This window comes from Equus asinus, chromosome 26 (assembly GCF_041296235.1).
Source record: "Equus asinus isolate D_3611 breed Donkey chromosome 26, EquAss-T2T_v2, whole genome shotgun sequence".
NCBI lineage: Eukaryota > Metazoa > Chordata > Mammalia > Perissodactyla > Equidae > Equus > Equus asinus.
In genome coordinates, this window is record NC_091815.1 from 35,748,063 (window position 1) to 35,766,562 (window position 18,500).

Sequence of the window (18,500 nt, forward strand, 5' to 3'; positions counted from 1 at the left end):
GAGCCAGGTTCCTATATTTGATTCTACATCAATTGGACAAGTTATTTAACTCCTCTGTCCTGGTTTTCATAAGGAAGATTATAATAGTGCCTACCTCATGAGTTTGCATGATAAGTAAATGGGTGAGTGTGCGTGAAGCCCTTGGAACTGGGAGGAGAGAACCACTGCTTGGTGAATTTGAGTGGGACTCTGTGGGAACGAATGAATGGAAATGAGAGGGTGGGAAGTGGCGGTGGCAGAGAGAAGCAAGTAAAATAAATTCTTCTTTAATAAGAAACCAGGTGAGATGGGTGGGAGGGCTGCCCCACAGTCCTAGTCCCAGGGATTCCATTTGGGCCTCCAGATACCTCACCCTGGCACTGGGGCTCATGGGGCTGGGAAGTTGATGTCCACAGTGAGGTTGGTGTAGAGGGGCTGCAGCTCCTTGGAAAGGAGCCTGTAGCCCAATGAGTTGAAGCCATCATGTCGCCACCTGCGGTGGATCCGGGCCAAAAGGCCAGGACTGGGGCGAGGGGCAAGAGGGATAGCCTTATGAGCCCAGGGCTCAGGGACAGGCCAGGACCCGCGACCTCTCCCCTCCAACCTTAACTCACCTCTGGGGCCTCTGCTTGTGGCTGGGGTCCTGACCCTCCTCCAGCATGTGGTAGCGGCCAAAGAGCAGATGGGGCCGTAAGAGGAGCATCCCACTTAGTTTCAGCCTTACAGGGGAGAAGGCAGGGAGGCCAGATGCCCATCTCCTCTGAGAGGGTCCCCATGCCACACCCAGCCTCTCAGGCCAGGAGGGCTCACATCTCCCTTGGTCCAGCATAGCTCATGTCCCTCCTTAACCCAGGGCAGCCCCTGTCCCCTACACCATGGAGGCACCTGCAGCCCCCTGTGCTAGGCTCCCTAGAGCAGGGCCCTCACCTGGCAGCGATATCATCATCCTCACGCTCCCAGCCCCAGTATGTGTTAGGGAAGCCATTTATCCTCAGGTAGTGAATGGGGCGCAGAGCAAACACCCCTCCAAGGTAGCCTCGGTAGGGCAGCCTGGAGAGGCAGAGAGAGTTGGAAGCACAAGAAGTTTCAGACAACAGGGGCCCTGGCCCTTTTCTGGCCAGGATCTCCAAAGTTTATTTCTGGGTGAACCCTTTTCCACATACCCCCGACCCTTAGGGAGTTCCCTTGCCTAGTCCTGGGGTAGCCCTCCCCCGACCCTTGAGATTACCTCGTATTGACCTTGGGATAGCCCATCCCTGAATCATCTGACAGGCCCATCTTGCGACTCCACTGATGGCCCCTTCTCCCCAGATCCTTAGGATAGCCCCTTCCTGACCCCTAGGTAGCCCCTCCTTTCATAAGTTCCCATCCTCTGACCTCTGTTAACAACACCTCCGCCTACCACTTTATTAAGTGCACCCTGACTCCCCCATTGATAAGCAACCCCATCCCCACTTGACACCCACATCCAAGTGGAAGGTTCTTCACTGTCTTCAAGGACTTTCCTCAGGCCCGATTGTCCCCTCCCTTCCTCGGCCCCAGGGATCAGGGCTTAAACTGTACAGATGGGCAGAGTAAGGTCCAGGGAAGGGCAGGGCCTGGCCAACTGCCCGCCACAGGAGGTCCCCTCCCTCCACCTACTTGTAGTTGAACTTGTCAATGGCCACGGACACATGGGCAGGGAAGATGTCACAGATGTAGAGGTTACGGTCGTCCTCTGGGAGTAGGTTCACATCGTGGAAGAAGATACAGTCCCAGTCCTCCTCCTGCATGGCCTCCCGGAACCCCACATTGCGTAGCTTGCCTTGGTTGAAGGCAGTGTTGTTCACCTGGGGTGGACAGAGATGCTTGCTGCTGCCCTCACCAGCAGGCAGTGGTGTTCACCCACCTGCCAGGCTCGTCCTCTCTCACCTTTTCAAATGCCATTCTCCCACCTGGAAGCCCTTCTTATACCTACTGTGGAGCTGGAAAACCCAGACTTGTCCAGAAAAGTCCAGCTCCAAGCTTACCTCCCCTGGGAAACTTTTCTTGGACCCCCATCCCCATCCTAGGCAGAGTCAGTAGCTTTAGCCTCTTAGCTCTCCCTCCTCAGCCATGTTCAAGGTTCTCAAGAATTATCACCTTCAAGAGGCCATCTGAGGGAGGCAGAGGTTAGGAGTGATCAGGGACCACCTGTGTCTCTGTTTCCGTTCCTACTAGACAAAGACTGGGTTTGATGCCCAGGAACCATGACAAGGTTTGCCTCTCCTCTGCTCTACTTCCTCCATCATCACCTTCTTCAACAGCACCACTTTAATTGTTACCGTCATCACTTGTTATCATCGTGTTCATCATCAGCATTACCACCATCATCACCATCACTATCTTCATCATATTCAACACTATCCACATAATCAGCTCAACTCCATCATCACTGTTACCAACATCACCATCACAACCATCGTGACCATCACCACCACCATTACCACTCTCAGCAGCAGCAGCAGCATCTTAACACCACCGTTACCAGAATCCTCACCAAAAAACCATCATCTTCATCATCATCATCATTATCACTATCACTTATTGAGAACCTACTATATGCCAGGCATTGGCCTCACTCCTTTATATTCATTAACTCAATCCTTCCCACAACTCAGTGAGGGAGGTGTTATTATCATCCCTGTCTCATTAATGAAAAAGTTCCCCCAAGCTTATGCATAGTTATACTGAGTAACAGTGTGTTGAATTAATGGATAGATAGATGGATGGGTGGATGAATAAATGATTGGTCCCACACTCAGACCACACAGGTAGTAATGGGCAAGGCCAGGATTCAAACAAACATCTAACTGACCCCAAACCTAGTGCTTTAATTTGCCCCTTAGCTTTATTGCCCACTCTGGCCAGCCCTGGTCTCAGAGAGGCCCAGATGCAGTGGGACTGGGCCTTTCCCTCAGATAGCCATTCAAGCTGACCCCAGACTCAGCCAGTCTAGACTGGCCTAAACTATAGCTCTTGGCTCTGAATTCCCCCAATTCAAGTTCTTGACTCATAAACCCAGTCCCCTAGATCTGTCTGACCCTGACACTCTCAGAAAGTGACGACATCAGCCCTGACTCTCCAAGGCCACGTTCAGAACCCTCTACCCTCTTGCCCCTGCCCCGCCACATTCCTACTGCACCTGGTTCACCACGTAGATGGCATAGTGCAGTTGCTGGCGCTGCAGGAAGGGGTGCAGGTGGAAGAGCAGGTCCCGCAGGTGCTGGGCTTGCCCATAGTAGGGCACCACTACCGCCGTGTGGTGCTGTGTCCAGCAGTCAGGTGGCTGGTACTGGCCTCCCAGCTCCACCAGTGGGTTCTTTTCCACCACCTGCTCCATCGTCAGGTTTTCCGGGATCATTACCTTCAAGGGGCCATCTGGGAGAGGCAGGGGCCAGGGATGGTCAGGCATCTAGCCCAGAAACCGCACAACCCAGCTGTACTGGGTTGGATCATGTCCCCCTCCCCCTGCCAAATCCATGTCCACCTAGAACTTCAGAATGTGACCTTATTTGGAAACAGGGTCTTCCTAGACATAACTGGTTAAAACGCTGTCACCCTGGATTAGGGCGGGCCATAAATCCAATCACTAGTGTCCTTATAAGAAGGCCATGTGAAGACCCAGAGAGAAGGTGGCCACAGAGGCAGAAATTAAAGTGATGTGCCTACAAGCCAAGGAATGCCAAGGATTGCTAGCAGAAGCTAGTGGAGAGGCATTGGATGGTTTCCTTCTCAGAACCTCCAGAAGGAACCAACCCTGCCAACACCTTGATTTCAGACTTCTGGCCTCCAGAACTGAGAGAATGCATGTCTGTGGTTTAAAGGCAGCCAGTTAGTGGTACTTTGTTACAGCAGACTAGGAAACTAATCCGCCAATACAAAGGGCTCTGAGCTGCCCCAATTGGCTCAAAAATGTCCTGCCCTCCTGGTTGTCCCTCCACCTCTCAGTACCTCCTTCTCAGATTCTTCCCTCATCTCTCCCCTGGTTCCCATGTTTCTCTCTTCTCTCCCTCAGCAAGCTCATCATCTCCTGTTGCTTTTCTTCCTCTGGACCCCCATGGTCCTAAATTTGCCTCCTGAGCTCCAACCCCCACTTGCCTCCCAGATGTCTCCTCCTGGATGGTTCTCAGACTGCCCTCTCTCCCTGTATCTCAGTCTGCCCTCCTTCTCAGTCCGCGCTCTCACTGATGGCTCCACCATCCACCCCTCACCCCAGCAGTGCCACCTCCCTCTCTGTGGCAGATCATATTTTTTCCAAAGATGGCCCCAACCATCTCTTTTATCCAACATGCCCTTTCTACAAGGTGATTTGACACTCCTCCTATTGAAAAGTGGGAATATGTCCCCACCCCTTAAAAATAGGTAGGCTTTTGTGACTGTTTCAATGAATGGAGTATGGCAGAAATGACATTATGTGGCTTTTGAGGCTGGATCACAAAAGGCCATATGACTTTTGCCTTGTCTACACGAATACTTGCTCTGGGCACCTTCAGTTGCTGTGTAAGCAATCTATTTGCTCTGAGGCCACCGTGCTGTGTGGAAGCCCAAACTAGCCCATCGGAGAGTCTACCCAGAGATTACATGAAGAGAGCGAGGTGCCTAGCCAGCTGCCGGGTGCTCCAAGCCCCTGCTGTCCTATTTCCAGCCACATCTCACTACAACTGCATGAAAGATCTGGACCACAACCACCCAGCTGAGCCTGTCCCCAAATGCCTGACCTATGTAAAATTTAAGAGCTAATGATTGTTTAAAGACACTAAGTTTGGGGGTGATTCATTATGATACAGCAGGAGATGCCCCCTGCCTTCTGCTTCCAGGTTCTGCCCCACTCCTTAGGGCTTCCTGTCAGCTCCCCAAAGCCTGAGGTGGGGGAGGCCCCTACAAACTTACTGATGTAGGGTGAGACGATGGGACAGTTGGGCAGATCCTCCTCACTGATGTCCACAGGGTGGATCTGGCTGAGGTTGGAGTACACATCCCAGTAACGGATTCCTGGAGAAGACACCTGAACCAAAAACGGCAGCTCTTCTCTCATCTCTGGCCTGTCTTGTATTAGGAAGCGCAAGAATGAGATGAAGCCGTGGCAGTGGGGGTTTTGGTAGAGGAACGCGCCCATAAGCAGCAGTTGGACCCCCAGAAATAATAACAGGAGCCACCTCTGCTGTTCCATTCTGGGAAAGGAAAGAGAAGGTCATTCCTCCCATTTTGCAAAGCCCTCACTTTTGCCCCATGTGGCTCAGCCCCAGTCCCCAGCACCCGTCTTTCCCTGACTGGCTTTGCACACTCCACAGAGGGGACACGGGAGTGAGAGGAGCTGTCGAGGCCACTCAAGTCCACACCACCTGTGCAAAGAACCTGCCTTGTGCACATCTCCAGCCTCATCTCTTCCAGCCTGGTCCCCTCCAAACCCTCTGGTCACACTGGATGCCAGCTGGGCTGTTCCCCTGGGCAAGTGACTCAATCTCTAAGGCTCAGTGTCCTTGTCTGTGGAATGGAGCTTATAGCTGGATCAGGCTCATTGGGTTGTTATGCTAGAACATGCAGTGAGCACAGGTCAGGATGACATGGACTCAGCATTATTCCAAGACTGGGCCAGATTCTCTCACATCTCCCTCATCCCGTATGGAAGATACCCACCCCACTCCTGCTCATTCTGGGTGTCCTTCTCTTCCCCGCCACAAACACCAAGTAGCTCCTAGTGGCTTCCACAGCCTTTGTATCTCCCTGAGGCATAATCTGATCACCCTGGATTGTGACCTCCCCCATCAGACTAGAGGCTTGCAGAGAACAGGGTCCAGGACTGGATCATCTCTGGTTTCCCAGCATTTCCCAGCACAGGAGGCCCCAGGCAATGGATGATGAATGAGTGAATGAATGAGTGAATGAATGAGTACAGACAGATGCTACTCTCTACTTGATAAACTCCTACTCACCCTTCAAGAGCCATCACAAGCGCTCCTTGTCTAGGGAGTCTCCTCCAAGCCCTTCACTCTTGTGTACACCCTGGGTTCTCTTGGGTCCTGGTATCTCTGCTGTCACAGCTCTGGTCACCAGAACTGGAATGACCTGTGTCCAGGTCTCCTTTCCTAGCCTGGGAGCCCTGAGCAGGAAGACCTCTGTCATGATTCACCTGTGGGTCCCCCCGTCACCCTTAACCAAGGTCTGAGTGTTATGAATACTTATTTATTTATGTATATTTACTAAGTACCCACACTGCAACAGGCATGACCGTGGGCACCAAGGAAAGAGCCAGAAACAAAACCAACAAAAACCTCTACTCCCATGAAACCAGAAGACAGGCAGGAAAACAGACAATTTCAGAGTGATAAAAACTTACAAATAAAAAGGGTAGAGGAGGAAAGGGAGTCGAGAGTAAAGAAATGGTGGAGGCTGTTTCTGCGAGGGTGGTGGGGGAGGGAACATTGAGACAGAGGCCCAGAGGAAGAGGAGGAGACGGCCTTGGGAAGTGTTTCTGGCAGAGGGAACAGCAAATATAAGGGGCCTGAGGTGGCAAGGGGGAGAACATTGGAAAGAATGGTAGGAAAGGAGGTCAGAGTGGTGACCCGGGCTAGATCGGAGCCTTCTAGGTCACGATGGAGGAGTGTGGCAGTGATGTGATTGACTCACATATTTAAAAGATTGCTCTAGAGACATTTTTGTTTTTTGTTTTTGGTGAGGAAGATTGGCCCTGAGCTAACATCTATTGCCAATCTTCCTCTTTTTGCTTGAGGAAGATTGTCCCTGAGCTAACATCTGTGCCAATCTTCCTTTATTTTATGTGGGTTGCCACCACAGCATGGCTTGATGAGTGGTGTTTAGGTCCACGCACAGAATCCAAACCTGTAAACCTCTGGCCACCCAAGCGGAACATGCAAACTTAACCACTACACCACTAAGTGGGCCCCTTTAGATACATTTTTGATTGTCATGACTGGCGGCAGGTGGATGTTGCTGGCATCTGGTGGACAGAGGTCAGGGATGCTGCAGAACATCCTACAGTATACAAAACAGCCCCACCCACACCCCACCAAACCAAATCATGGCAGTAATGCTGAGGTTGAGACACTCTGCTTGACAGGCAATGAGAAATGTTCTTCACCAATGGAAAGTACTTGGAGGGGAGGAATGACTCAGTCTCTGTCTCTCTCTGTCTCTGCCCCCTGACCCCATCCCAGAGAAACTTCTTGGCCTTGAGGCCTGGGGTGGTATCAGCACTGCTCCCAAAGAAGGACCAGGGAAAGTTCTGAATTCCTGCTCTTCCCAAGACTCACTGAAGGCAAAGACTGATACATGGACCCTGAAGGCTTCCCTCTGGCTGCTCTGTGGTGAACAAATCCTGGGATTATTTTCTTCCTGCTTCACCAGCAGAAGCATGATGAGTCCTGTTTTGAATTTACACTTGGAGAGAAGGATGCTATACTTAACAGTGGAAACTGGTGATTTCAAGGAAAGGTGGAAGAGAATGGGATGGGTTCAGGATGAGCTGTGCTCTCCAGGTTCATCCCAGGGGATGCCTTTAAGCTGAAAGCAAATGGGTCCCAGGAAGAGAAATGAGTAGGATTTGTGCTGGTCCACGCTGGTCCCAAGGATCATTCTGAAGCCAAAGGTGAAGGATAGGAATAGATGCATAAATAGGCTTATCAAAAGCCACCAAAAAGTTACATACAGGCTGGTGTTCTCGTCACTAAATTGGCAAGTATATTTTCAGATGAACTGGAAAATCTCATTATAGAAGCAAGCTCAGGATCGAATCTCAAATGTGAGGCAAGACAGAAGGTGATCAGGGATAGAAAATCCTCAAATTGTGGAGCACTGAGGAAACAAGAATCCAATTTCAGTAGCAAGTTCTCTGTGGTGGGTAGAATTTTTCCCAGCTTTTCAGCTGGAAAGGCAGCTTACAAAGGAGCGCTGCTTCACAGAATACCATCCAGGCTTTTGAGTGGTGTTTCTCGATTCAGATACCCCTCGTTTAAGCAAAATGAGATGAAAAACTAGACCCTAACAGATATGGTAGAAATGCACTCCATTCACACAGAAAAGACAATCAGTTGTCAAATACATCTCAGGAACTTCGGCTGGAGTTGGTGTCGCCCTTTGGAGACCAAGACTGGTCTTTGAAATATCCTACTAGAGTTGGCCCAGCGACAATTTATGGATGTGTTTCCTGGGCTGAAAATAGCAGGGCTCATGATAATCCCTGTTTCCCAGCTGTGAATGCTGCAGGTGTGGACCGTGCCTGAGTTATGCCACACTGGCCAGTGTTCGGTTGCTCTGTAAACAGAAGGTGCCAACAAAACCTTGATGGTGACTCTCTTTCCCTTTCCTGGGCAGGGGGTTGCTGAGCTCAGAGGATTGATGAGTCTTAGATGGTATATGTGCTCTCAGGAGCTTTATTCTTCATGCAGAAGTCAGATGTATCTGGTGGCTTCTGTGGAGCCACCAACAGAGCGAGCATGCTGGTTACACATCATCTAGTGTGGGGACACCCAGACTCACATTTCCAGACTTCCTCCTCCTCCTCATGCAGGGACAGAAAAGGCTGCTGCTATAAAGTGTGGTTTGTCTCCTGGAGAGCCCAGTAAAAATGACCCCTCTGACTCCACAGGAAACATGAGAGAGGCATTTTAGAGCCTGAAGGCTTTGTAGATTTCAACAAAATGATTGTTTTCTTATTCCTCATTTTATAATTAATCTCTCTTGCAACCAGCAGGATTATGACTTAAGACACAGCGCTACTGTATTTGGCACTCTTGATGGTGAAAATTTAATTATAAACAATGATTTTCTAAAAAAAAGAATTTGACAGTACAATCATGTGACCATAGGTGTGGAAGCATAAGGGTGTGTTCTTGTTACTTCCTCAAAAAATAAAGACTTCATTTCACTGCTGTTGAAAGGTGAACCAAGTATGACAAAATCAATTGTATATTTGTTTGTTCTCCAAAGCTACATAAGATTTGAAGAAAAAAATTGTGTCTTAAGCTAGCAGCAACTCTCATGCGTGTTCCATGATTCAAATTAGTAGAGCGCACACCCACATTTTCCAAGTGACATAGTACTGTTTTGTTCAATAATGTTATCTTTTCATTTGTAGAAAGCAAGCACTGGTTGCCATGGTGTGTTTGTACATCCCTTAGGAGCCTACTGTGATCTTGGCGATCCAAGAGGGACTCCCCCCGAAGGAGTCTGGACTCCCCAGTTCCCCTTGGAAAGCGGCTTCTTCATCATCCTCATCCTCATCAGGTTCCTAAAACGTGCCCCCACCTTGGCTCTATTTTCTGAGTCAAGCTGAGGGAGGCAGGGGTAGAGGGTGAGAGCTTAGGGCTCTCTGCCCCAACCCAGGTTTATCAGGCCCCTCTTTTCACTGAAAAGGGAGAGGTCGGGGCAGCGGGGACCTTTGGCTGACCTAAATCACCTAGTATAGGTGGGCCTCCAGGGCCTACACTGCCCAAAACACACATCACAGACATGAGGGAAGGGGTGGAAACCAAACCATCCAGAGGCCCCTCTTTCCAGAGAAAATGTAATGTTGGAAATGAGTTTCTTCTGTAAGAATGAAATCTAATTTTTTTTCATCAGGAAAACATCTCTCTGGCTAGATCTGTTAGGCTCAGAAATACATGCCCCAATAATGTCTTAGAGGTTTCAGCGTATAGGTCTTTCACCTCTTTGGTTAAAGTTACTCCTACATATTTTATTCTTTTTGTTGCGATTGTAAATGGGATTGGATTCTTGACTTGTCTTTCTCCCAGTTTGTTGTTAACGTATAGAAATGCAACTGATTTTTTTTAAAGCTGATTTTGTACCCTGCAACTTTGCTGTAGTTGTTGATTATTTCTAATAGTTTCCTGATGGATTCTTTAGGGTTTTCTACATAGACAATCATGTCATTTGCAAACAGTGAGAGTTTGATTTCTTCCTTTCAAATTTGGATTCCGTTTACTTCTTTTTCTTGCCTAATTGGTCTGGCCAAAACCTCCAGTACTATGTTGAATCAGAGTGGCAAGAGTGGGCACCCTTGTCTTGTTCCTGTTCTCAGACGAATGGCTTTCAGTTTTTCACCATTGAGTATGATGTTGGCTGTGGGTTTGTCATATATGGCCTTTATTATATTGAGGTACTTTCTTTCAATACCCATTTTATTCAGGGTTTTTATCACAAATGGATGTTGGATCTTGTCAAATGCTTTCTCTGCATCTATTGAGATGATCATGTGATTTTTATTCCTCATTTTGTTAATGTGGTGTATCACAGTGATTGATTTGTGGATGTTGAACCACCCCTCCACCCCTGGAATAAATCCCACTTGATCATGGGATAGGATCCTTTTAATGTATTGTTGTATTTGGTTTACCAGTATTTTGTTGAGGATTGTTGAATCTCTGTTCATCAGGGATATTGGTCTATGATTTTCTTTCTTTGTGTTTTTGTGTTGTCTTTGTCTGGTTTTGGGATCAGGATGATGTTGGCCTCATAGAATAAATTAGGAAGTGTTCCATCTTCCTCAAATTTTTTTTTTTTTTTTTTTTTGATGAGGAAGCTTGGCCCTAAGCTAACATCTGTTTCCAATCTTCCTCTTTTTGCTAGAGGAAGATTGTCCCTGAGCTAACATCTGTGCCAATCTTCCTCTATTTTGTATGTGGGACACCATCACAGCATGGCCTGATGAGTGGTGTGTAGGTCCACGCCTGAGATCCGGACCTGTGAACCCCAGGACACCAAAGCAGAGTGCATGAACTTAACCACTACTCTACCAGGCTGGCCCCTTCTTCAGATTTTTGGAATAATTTGAGAAGGAGAGGTATTAAATCTTATTTGAATGTTTGGTAGAATTCTCCAGAGAACCCGTCTGGTCCTGGACAGTTGTTTTTTTGGGAGGTTTTCGATTACTGTGTCAATCGCTTTACCTGTGATTGGTCTATTCAGACCAATCTCTATTTCTTCTTGAATCAGTTTTTGGAGGTTGTATAAATCTAAGAATTTATCCATTATTGAAAGAAATTGAAGAATACATAAAGAAATGGAAAGATATTCCATGCTCATGGATTGGAAGAATAAACATAGTTAAAATGTCCATACTATCTAAAGCAATCTACAGATTCAATGCGATCCCAATCAGAATCCCAATGACATTCTTCACAGAAATAGAATAAAGAATCCTAAATTTATGTGGAACAACAAAGACCTTGAGTAGCCAATGCAATACTAAGAAAAAAGAACAAACCTGGAAGTATTACACTCCCTGATTTCAAAATATACTACAAAGCTACAGTAATCAAAGCAGCATGGTACTGGCACAAAAACAGACACACAGATCAATGGAACAGAATTGAAAGCCAAAAAATAAAACCATTCATCTATGGACAGTTAATCTTCAACAAAGGAGCCAAGAACAGACAATGGAGAAAGGAAAGTCTCTTCAATAAATGGTGTTGGGAAAACTGGACAACCACATGAAAAAGAATGAAAGTAGACTGTTATCTTGCACTATACACAATAATTAACTCAAAATGGATTAAAGACCTGAATGTAAGACCTGAAACCATAAAACTCCTAGAAGAAAATATAGTCAGCACACTCTTTGACATCGGTCTTAGCAGCATCTTTTTGAATATCATGTTTATTCATGCAAGAGAAACAAAAGAAAAAATTAACAAATGGGACTACAGATTAAAAAGCTTCTGCAAGGCAAAGGAAACCATGAAGAAAATGAAAAGACAGCCCACCAACTGGGAGAAAACATTTGCAAATCATATATCCAACAAGGGGCTAATATCCAAAAATATATAAAGAACTTACACAACTCAACAACAAAAACACAAACAACCTGATCAAAAAATGGGCAGAGAATATGAACAGAAATTTTTCCAAAGATATACAGATGGCTGACAGACACATGAAGAGATGTTCGACATCACTGATTATCAGGGAAATGCAAGTCAAAACTACAATGAGATACCACCTTACACCAGTCAGAATGGCTATAATTACTAAGACAAAAAATAATAAATGTTGGAGATGTGGAGAAAAGGGAACCCTCATACACTGCTGGCGGGAATGCAAACTGGTGCAGCCACTATGGAAAACAGTATGGAGATTTCTCAAAAAATTAAAAATAGAAATACCATATGATGCAGCTATCCCACTACTGAGCATCTACCCAAAGAACTTGAAATCAACACCTCAAAGAGACTTATGCACCCCTGTGTTCACTGCAGTATTATTCACAATAACCAAGATGTGGAAGCAACCCAAGTGTCCATCAACTGATGAATGGATAAAGAAGATGTGGTATATATATATATACACACACAGTGGAATACTACTCAGCCATAAAAAAGACAAAATCATCCCATTTGCAACAACATGGATGGACCTTGAGGGTATGATCTTAAGCGAAGTCTGAATTGAGCTGAGCTGCAAATGTAAAATACAGACCAGATTGGAAGACTATGTGAAAGATGGATGCAGACTATAAGCCAGACAGAGAAAGACAAATACTGCATGATTTCACTCATATGTGGAAGACAAACACATGGAAAAAGAGAACACCAGATTAGTGGTTACCACAGGGGAAGAGGGCTGGGGGCAGGCAAAAAGGGTAAAGGGGGACATATGTATGGTGATGGATAAAAATTAGACTACTGCTGTTGAGCACAATGAAGTCTATACAGAAACTGATAAATAATAATGTACACCTGAAATTACACAATGTTATAAACCACGATGATCTCAACAAAATAATTGAAGAAAAAAAGGCAAAGAAATATATGCCCCAGATGAGACAGTGCTTTTGCTCTGAGACAATGTGTAAACTTCCTGACCCCTGAGAAGGCAAGAAATGTCTTCTGGGATATGGAACCTGTTCTATCTAACAAAGCAGGGGTCTTCCTACTGGGATATGCACACAAGTGTCTGAAGACTCTCTGCGTGGTGTCATGTGTTTCTATTCTGCTCATGTTGGGATATTCTGTATTCAGAACAACCAAAGCATTATAGGCTAGTGAAACTTTTTTTTTTTTTTAAGTGAACTGGAATGTTTTTAGGGACAAATTTTTCAAGTTACATTGGATAAAATAACCCATGTAAAAATAATGATCTCCGTTAGAATTGCTGTCCATTATTCTCTAAGGTAATTAAAACCTATTTAATTGAGTTGGGTCATGAAATATTTACTCCATTAACAGCCAATCCTCATCTCATGTCAACTTATAAAAGAGATAACGTTTTCTACCTCCAAGTAACAACAACAAAAATGTTAAGGTTGAAAAACCTCAGGTGTCAACTTAAAATGAGTGAGGCGGTGGTACAAAGTTTTTCAAAATGGTATTGAGGTCTCCCAAGCAAAAGTGTTTTAAGATTACTATAATAAATACACACACACGCTCAGATCCCTTATGTCCTAGCTACTTTCAAAATTTATGAAAAATTGTTTTAATAATTTCCTAAATCATAAAACAGAGGCTAATGGGGACATTCATTTACTGGATCAAAAGTATTCCTATCAGGACTGGCTCCGTGGCCGAGTGGTTAAGTTCGCGCACTCCACTGCACGGCCCAGGGTTCAGATCCTGGGCGCGGACATGGCACCGCTTGTCAGGCCACGTTGAGGCGGCGTCCCACATCCCACAACTAGAAGGACCTGCAACTAGGATACACAACTATGTACTGGGGGGGCGGGGGAGGGGCGGTTGGGAAATAAAGCAGAAAAAAAAGATTGGCAACAGTTGTTAGCTCAGGTGCCAATCCTTAAAAAAAAAAAAGGAAGATTGGCAACAGTTAGCCTAGGTGCCAATCTTTAAAAAAAAAAAAAAAAGTGTACATATCAAGCTTTTTTTTTTTAAGGATTTTTTTTTTTTGAAGATTAGCCTTGAGCTAACATCTGCTGCCAATCTTCCTCTTTTTGCTGAGCAAGACTGGCCCTGAACCAACATCCGTGCCCATCTTCCTCTACTTTATACATGGGATGCCTACCACAGCATGGCTTGCTGAGCAGTGCCATGTCCACACCTGGGATCCGAACCAGCAAACCCCAGGCTGCCGGAGCGGAACGTGCAAACTTAACCGCTGCGCCACCGGGCCGGCCCCTCAAGCTTCTTGGTTAAGGTCTCTTGCCCCAGGGAGTGGGGCAGGGTAACTTTGCTATTTGCTGAGAATTTCTTGTGGTCTAGAGCAGGGCTGTACAATACAATGCAAGTCACAGATGTAATTTTACATTTTTATTAGCCACATCAATAAAGCAAAAGTAAACAGGTAAAACAAATAATTTTATTACACTTAACCCAATACATCAAAAATATATAATCAAGAAAAAAATTATGAGTGAGATAGCCTGCATCCATCTTTCACATAGTCTTCCAATCTAGTCTGTATTTTACATTTGCAGCTCAGCTCAATTCAGACTAGCCACAGCTCAAATGCTCACTAGCCCCATGTGGTGAGTGGGTGCCACACTCAACAGCCACACGTTGGACATTTGCATGTATTCCACGTGTGCCTGGTAAAAACCTGTCATCGCAAATCATTAGGTACAGGGTTCTATTTCTGTCAGTTAATTCAAGCTTGTTAGCGGTCTTGTTCAAGATTTCCATAGCTTTATAGTCTTTTGTCCACTTTAGCAATTACTAGAGAGAGGTACTGAAAGGTTACAGTGATTCTGGAATGTGTCAATTTCTTCTTGTCACCCTGTTAACTTTAGTTTTCTTTCTTTGGAGACTATGTTGTTTGGTGCATCCCACTTTGCAGCTGCTTTGTCATCCTGGTTATTCCTTTTAATTTATGCGATACTTTGTGACTGACAGCGCTTTCTGACTCAAAACCTATTTTGTTTGGTAATTAATGCAGCTGAACTTAGATTTCTGTGAGTATCTTCCTGCTATATCTTTTCACACCCTTTCACTTTCACAATTTCTGAGTCTTTAATTGTTAGATGTGGGTCTTGTGTACACAGCACAGAACATCTTTTTCTTCTTAACTCTCCTGGTGATAGAGACAATTTTGCTCATTCCTATTCTTTCCACAGAGAATCTCACTTAAAAACGTGTTTCTTAACCATTTTCCCCAATCTAAACCAACACTAAGCTTTTAGGTTTTATTGATGAATATATTCCCCAAAGGGAGTCCTGACATTAATCAAATATTTCCCCCGTGCTGGGCCATTTCAACCTCAAAGCCACTCTTTGATTTCATAGATAAGGACACTGGCGCCCTAAGTCATTCAGGTGTAAGAAAAGAACATGAGTTTGAGTCCAGGCCTGTGTAGGTGACTCCAAGGTCTTTCCACAGCCTGGTTGAGGGTGTCTTGGGGAACAAGGGTGGTAGAGGTCAGAGAAGGCTTCCCCAAAATGGTGACTTTCTGGGTAGGTCCTGAAGGATGAGTAGGCATTCAATCCCATGCCAAGTGGGAGAAGGGCATTCCGGGCATAGAGGTGGAGGCACCAGAGAGCCAGCGAGCTCAACTAGTGGTGGTAATGGTAGCTGTTATATATGGAGCACTTACTGTGGCCCAAGAGCTGTTCTAAGCACTCAACAAGCATTCTCTCTTCTCGACCTCAGTACTACTAACGTTTTGGGCAGGTTAGTTCTTTGCTTTGGGGGCTGTCCTGTGTGTCACAGATTTAGTAACACTGCTGGCCTCTACCCAGTGGATGCCAGTACCTCCCTCTGCCAGTTGTGACAGCCAAAAATGTCCCAGCCAAATGTCCCCTGGGGGTCAAAATCATCCTAGGCTGAGAAGCACCGCTCTAATCCTATGAGGTTGCACTATTATTATCTCTGTCTTACAGGCGAGGAAATGTAACTTGTCCAGTTACACAAGCAGGATGGTAGTGCCAGGATCTGCCCCAGGCCACCTCCATCCTTAACCACCACATCCCATGGCGTCTGTTTCCTGTCTGAGCCTTGTGTTCACCAGGGTGCAGATAACAGCAGGAGACAAGGAAGGAGGTAAGCTGGCGGCAGCTCAGGAAGGGCCTGGAATGCCTTGCCTGCTGTGTACCAGGCCTTGGGCCCAGCAATTGTAGGGAGCCAGATTCAAATCCAACCGAACCCCTCCCTCAAGGAGCACCCAACCCAAAGAGACACTGAAACAATGACAGACAGCCACAGCCCAAGGTGACAGGGCCTCTCCGACACAGTGAGACACCAGGGACAGGGGAGCCCACAGGTGGCTTGTTAAACCAGTGCAGGGGAGAAGTCCCGTAAGCTTTCTGGAGGAAGTACATCCAAGTGGCCACCTGGATAGGAAACAGGAACCAGTGTGGTGGGGAAGAGGGGGGAGGGTGGGAGAGACTTCAGGAAGAGCAGTCACATGTGCAAACATCTGGCAGAAGGAGTTATTTTGCCGGCAAAAGTGGGGGCTTGCCAGAGGTTCAGTGGTGAGAGATAAGGCTGAAAAGTCATCAGGTGTCAGGTCGCAAACACACCCGACCTTTACCCTGCAAGTGATGAGAAGCTACAGACAGTTTCATCTGCCCTCTCCAAAAACCCCCTGACACCAACTCAGCCTCTTCCCCTAGAATATCAAGTGAATGTGTTGCAACAAATGGAACATAAAATGTTTGCAGAGCATCCATGAGAAACTTCTGCCCAAACTGTGCCAGCTTGTTGATGCACGTGGCCACTAAGGACTGAAGGAACTGGTCCAGATCTCAACACTGCCAATTACTGGTGCCCCAGGGAAGTGACATAAGGAACCCGAACAGTGCCCCACCCCTCCCCCCCTCTTCTTACAGCACTGGTCTGAATGCTTTACCTATATTAACTCATTTAATTCTCCCAACAATTGCTAGCATTGTCCCCACTGAACAGATGAGGACACGGAAGCACAGAAAGGTTAAGTTACTCAGGGTCACACAGCTAAGTGGCGCAGGGTGCCACCCAAACCATCTGGCTTTCACATCCTCTTTTCTTCACCGACACCCAGTTTGAGGTACACCTTCTTTTTCCTAACTTCTCACTCAAAAGTCTGTGAGTGATGTTGAGATCTGCTTAAATATTTAATTAAAGAACCTTTCAAAGCAGGAAATGGCTTAAAACCAACTTGGAAACACCTGAATTTGTATACTAGTTTTTCGGTAGAAAACAGCAGAATACCACTTACGCCAGGGTTCCTCAGCCTTGGATGATTACTATTTGGGGCCGGATAATTCACTGTTGTGGGAGCCCATTCCTGTGCACAGCACGTTGAGCAGCATCCCTGGCCTCTGCCAACCGGGTACCAGTCACACCCTTCCCCAGTCCCCCAGTTGGGACTCCAGATATTACCGAATGTTCTTTGGGGACAAAATCACTCCAACTTAGACTAACTGTAGGCTGCCTGTGGTTTTGAAACCCCCACCTTACTGCTTACTTTAAAAGAAAACTTAGGCCGGGCTGAGAAAGCAAGCCATCCCTGATTATGAGAATTAAATGAGATGAAAATCATGAAAGTTTCTTTGCTCAATAAACACTTTCCATGTTACCTCATTTATCTTCGTGAACACTCTGGCATGCAGCTTCTATTATTATCATCCCCATTTTACAGATGAGGAACTTTAGATGGTGTGTGGAAAGTGTCTGGTACATGCCAACTGCTCTTTAAGCACTGTTAATGCTGTCCTGATTAGCAGCACGTGCAACCTCTGGGCTCCTGCAGCTCCTGACATCCGGTACCTCCAGATCAAGCTTTATTATCCCCATGTCGTCAACCAGGCCCGACACACCTGTGTTCCAGTGGACAGGCCTGGCACACAGGAGGCTCAGGAAATGATTGTTAACAAATGAATGAGCCCGATGACCAGGGTTCAACCTTCGCGACAGATTCAGACACCCAAATGCCCCCCCTCACCCTTCACTCTCAATCCTTGCTATCAGGAGCCTCACAGGGGTAGAGACAAAAGTATCTCAGAATATAGTATACAAGAAAGGGGGCAGTTTGGACGCTGGAAGGAGGCAGAGCGCTTGGACCTGGGGAGCAGGGCTCTGGCTGACTCTCGGGAAGGTGCTCCGTTTTTGGTGTTTGCGGCTTGCGCCCCGGGGAACCGTCTGTGTACAAGTCTCACCTGCCCTCCTTGCCGAGCTTTGCCTTCTACTCCACCAGGCAGTAAGTGTGCGCATTTGTCACTGACCCAAAACAGCGCACAACTGCTCACCCGGGTTCACGTCCGAGCCCGGCGCACGCACAGAGAACGGCAAACCGCTACCTGTCTGCTCCGCGCACGCACAGCGCCCCGGCCCGCACCGCTGCCACGCCTGCGGGGGCGCGAGCAGAAGCCCACCCCGGGGCCCCCGGGCACGCAGCCCAATCCTTGCAGTCTGTCCACCGCACGCGCTAGCTATCCCTTTCACACCCCCATCCCTTTTCTCCCCCTACTCCGACGCCTCTCCACCTGCACCACGAACTCCATCATGCTCTCACAAGAGGAGAAAATCTGAAAACATCCACCCCATTTTTGGAATAAACTGCATAACACACAGCAAAAACTGCACGCACACTTCCGACACCGCCCCTGTTCCTGCGC

The 18,500-nt window shown here is 46.8% G+C and overlaps 2 protein-coding genes across 2 annotated transcripts in view; one reads left to right on the plus strand and one right to left on the minus strand.

The window, feature by feature from the left end:
* The window catches only part of LOC123281204 (cytoplasmic tRNA 2-thiolation protein 1), a 34,011-nt gene that overhangs the window by 10,036 nt on the left and 5,475 nt on the right, over positions 1-18,500 (plus strand). The window contains exon 3 of the mRNA XM_070499199.1: positions 15,786-15,945. The gene's annotated coding sequence lies outside the window, so the exon portion shown is untranslated. The remainder of the gene's footprint in view (positions 1-15,785; positions 15,946-18,500) is intronic.
* On the minus strand, positions 8-18,491 carry LOC106822347 (beta-1,4-galactosyltransferase 3-like). Its single transcript, XM_014827480.3, has 7 exons — positions 18,042-18,491; positions 4,891-5,171; positions 3,143-3,378; positions 1,621-1,808; positions 907-1,029; positions 594-698; positions 8-502 (listed from the first exon to the last, which is right to left on the minus strand). The coding sequence occupies exons 2-7, from the start codon at positions 5,168-5,170 to the stop codon at positions 367-369; spliced, it is 1,068 nt and encodes a 355-aa protein (XP_014682966.2). The 5' UTR covers position 5,171; positions 18,042-18,491; the 3' UTR covers positions 8-366.

What these genes read in the sequence shown, in the direction of transcription:
- LOC106822347 (XM_014827480.3), bottom strand. Translation starts at nt 5,170, where the DNA reads ATGGAACAGCAGAGGTGGCTCCTGTTATTATTTCTGGGGGTCCAACTG. An exon ending in CATCGTCTCACCCTACATCA is followed by an intron (nt 3,379 to 4,890) that starts GTAAGTTTGTAG and finishes TGCCTCTCCCAG; the next exon opens with ATGGCCCCTTGAAGGTAATG. An exon ending in ATTGACAAGTTCAACTACAA is followed by an intron (nt 1,030 to 1,620) that starts GTAGGTGGAGGG and finishes CTGCCTCTCCAG; the next exon opens with GCTGCCCTACCGAGGCTACC.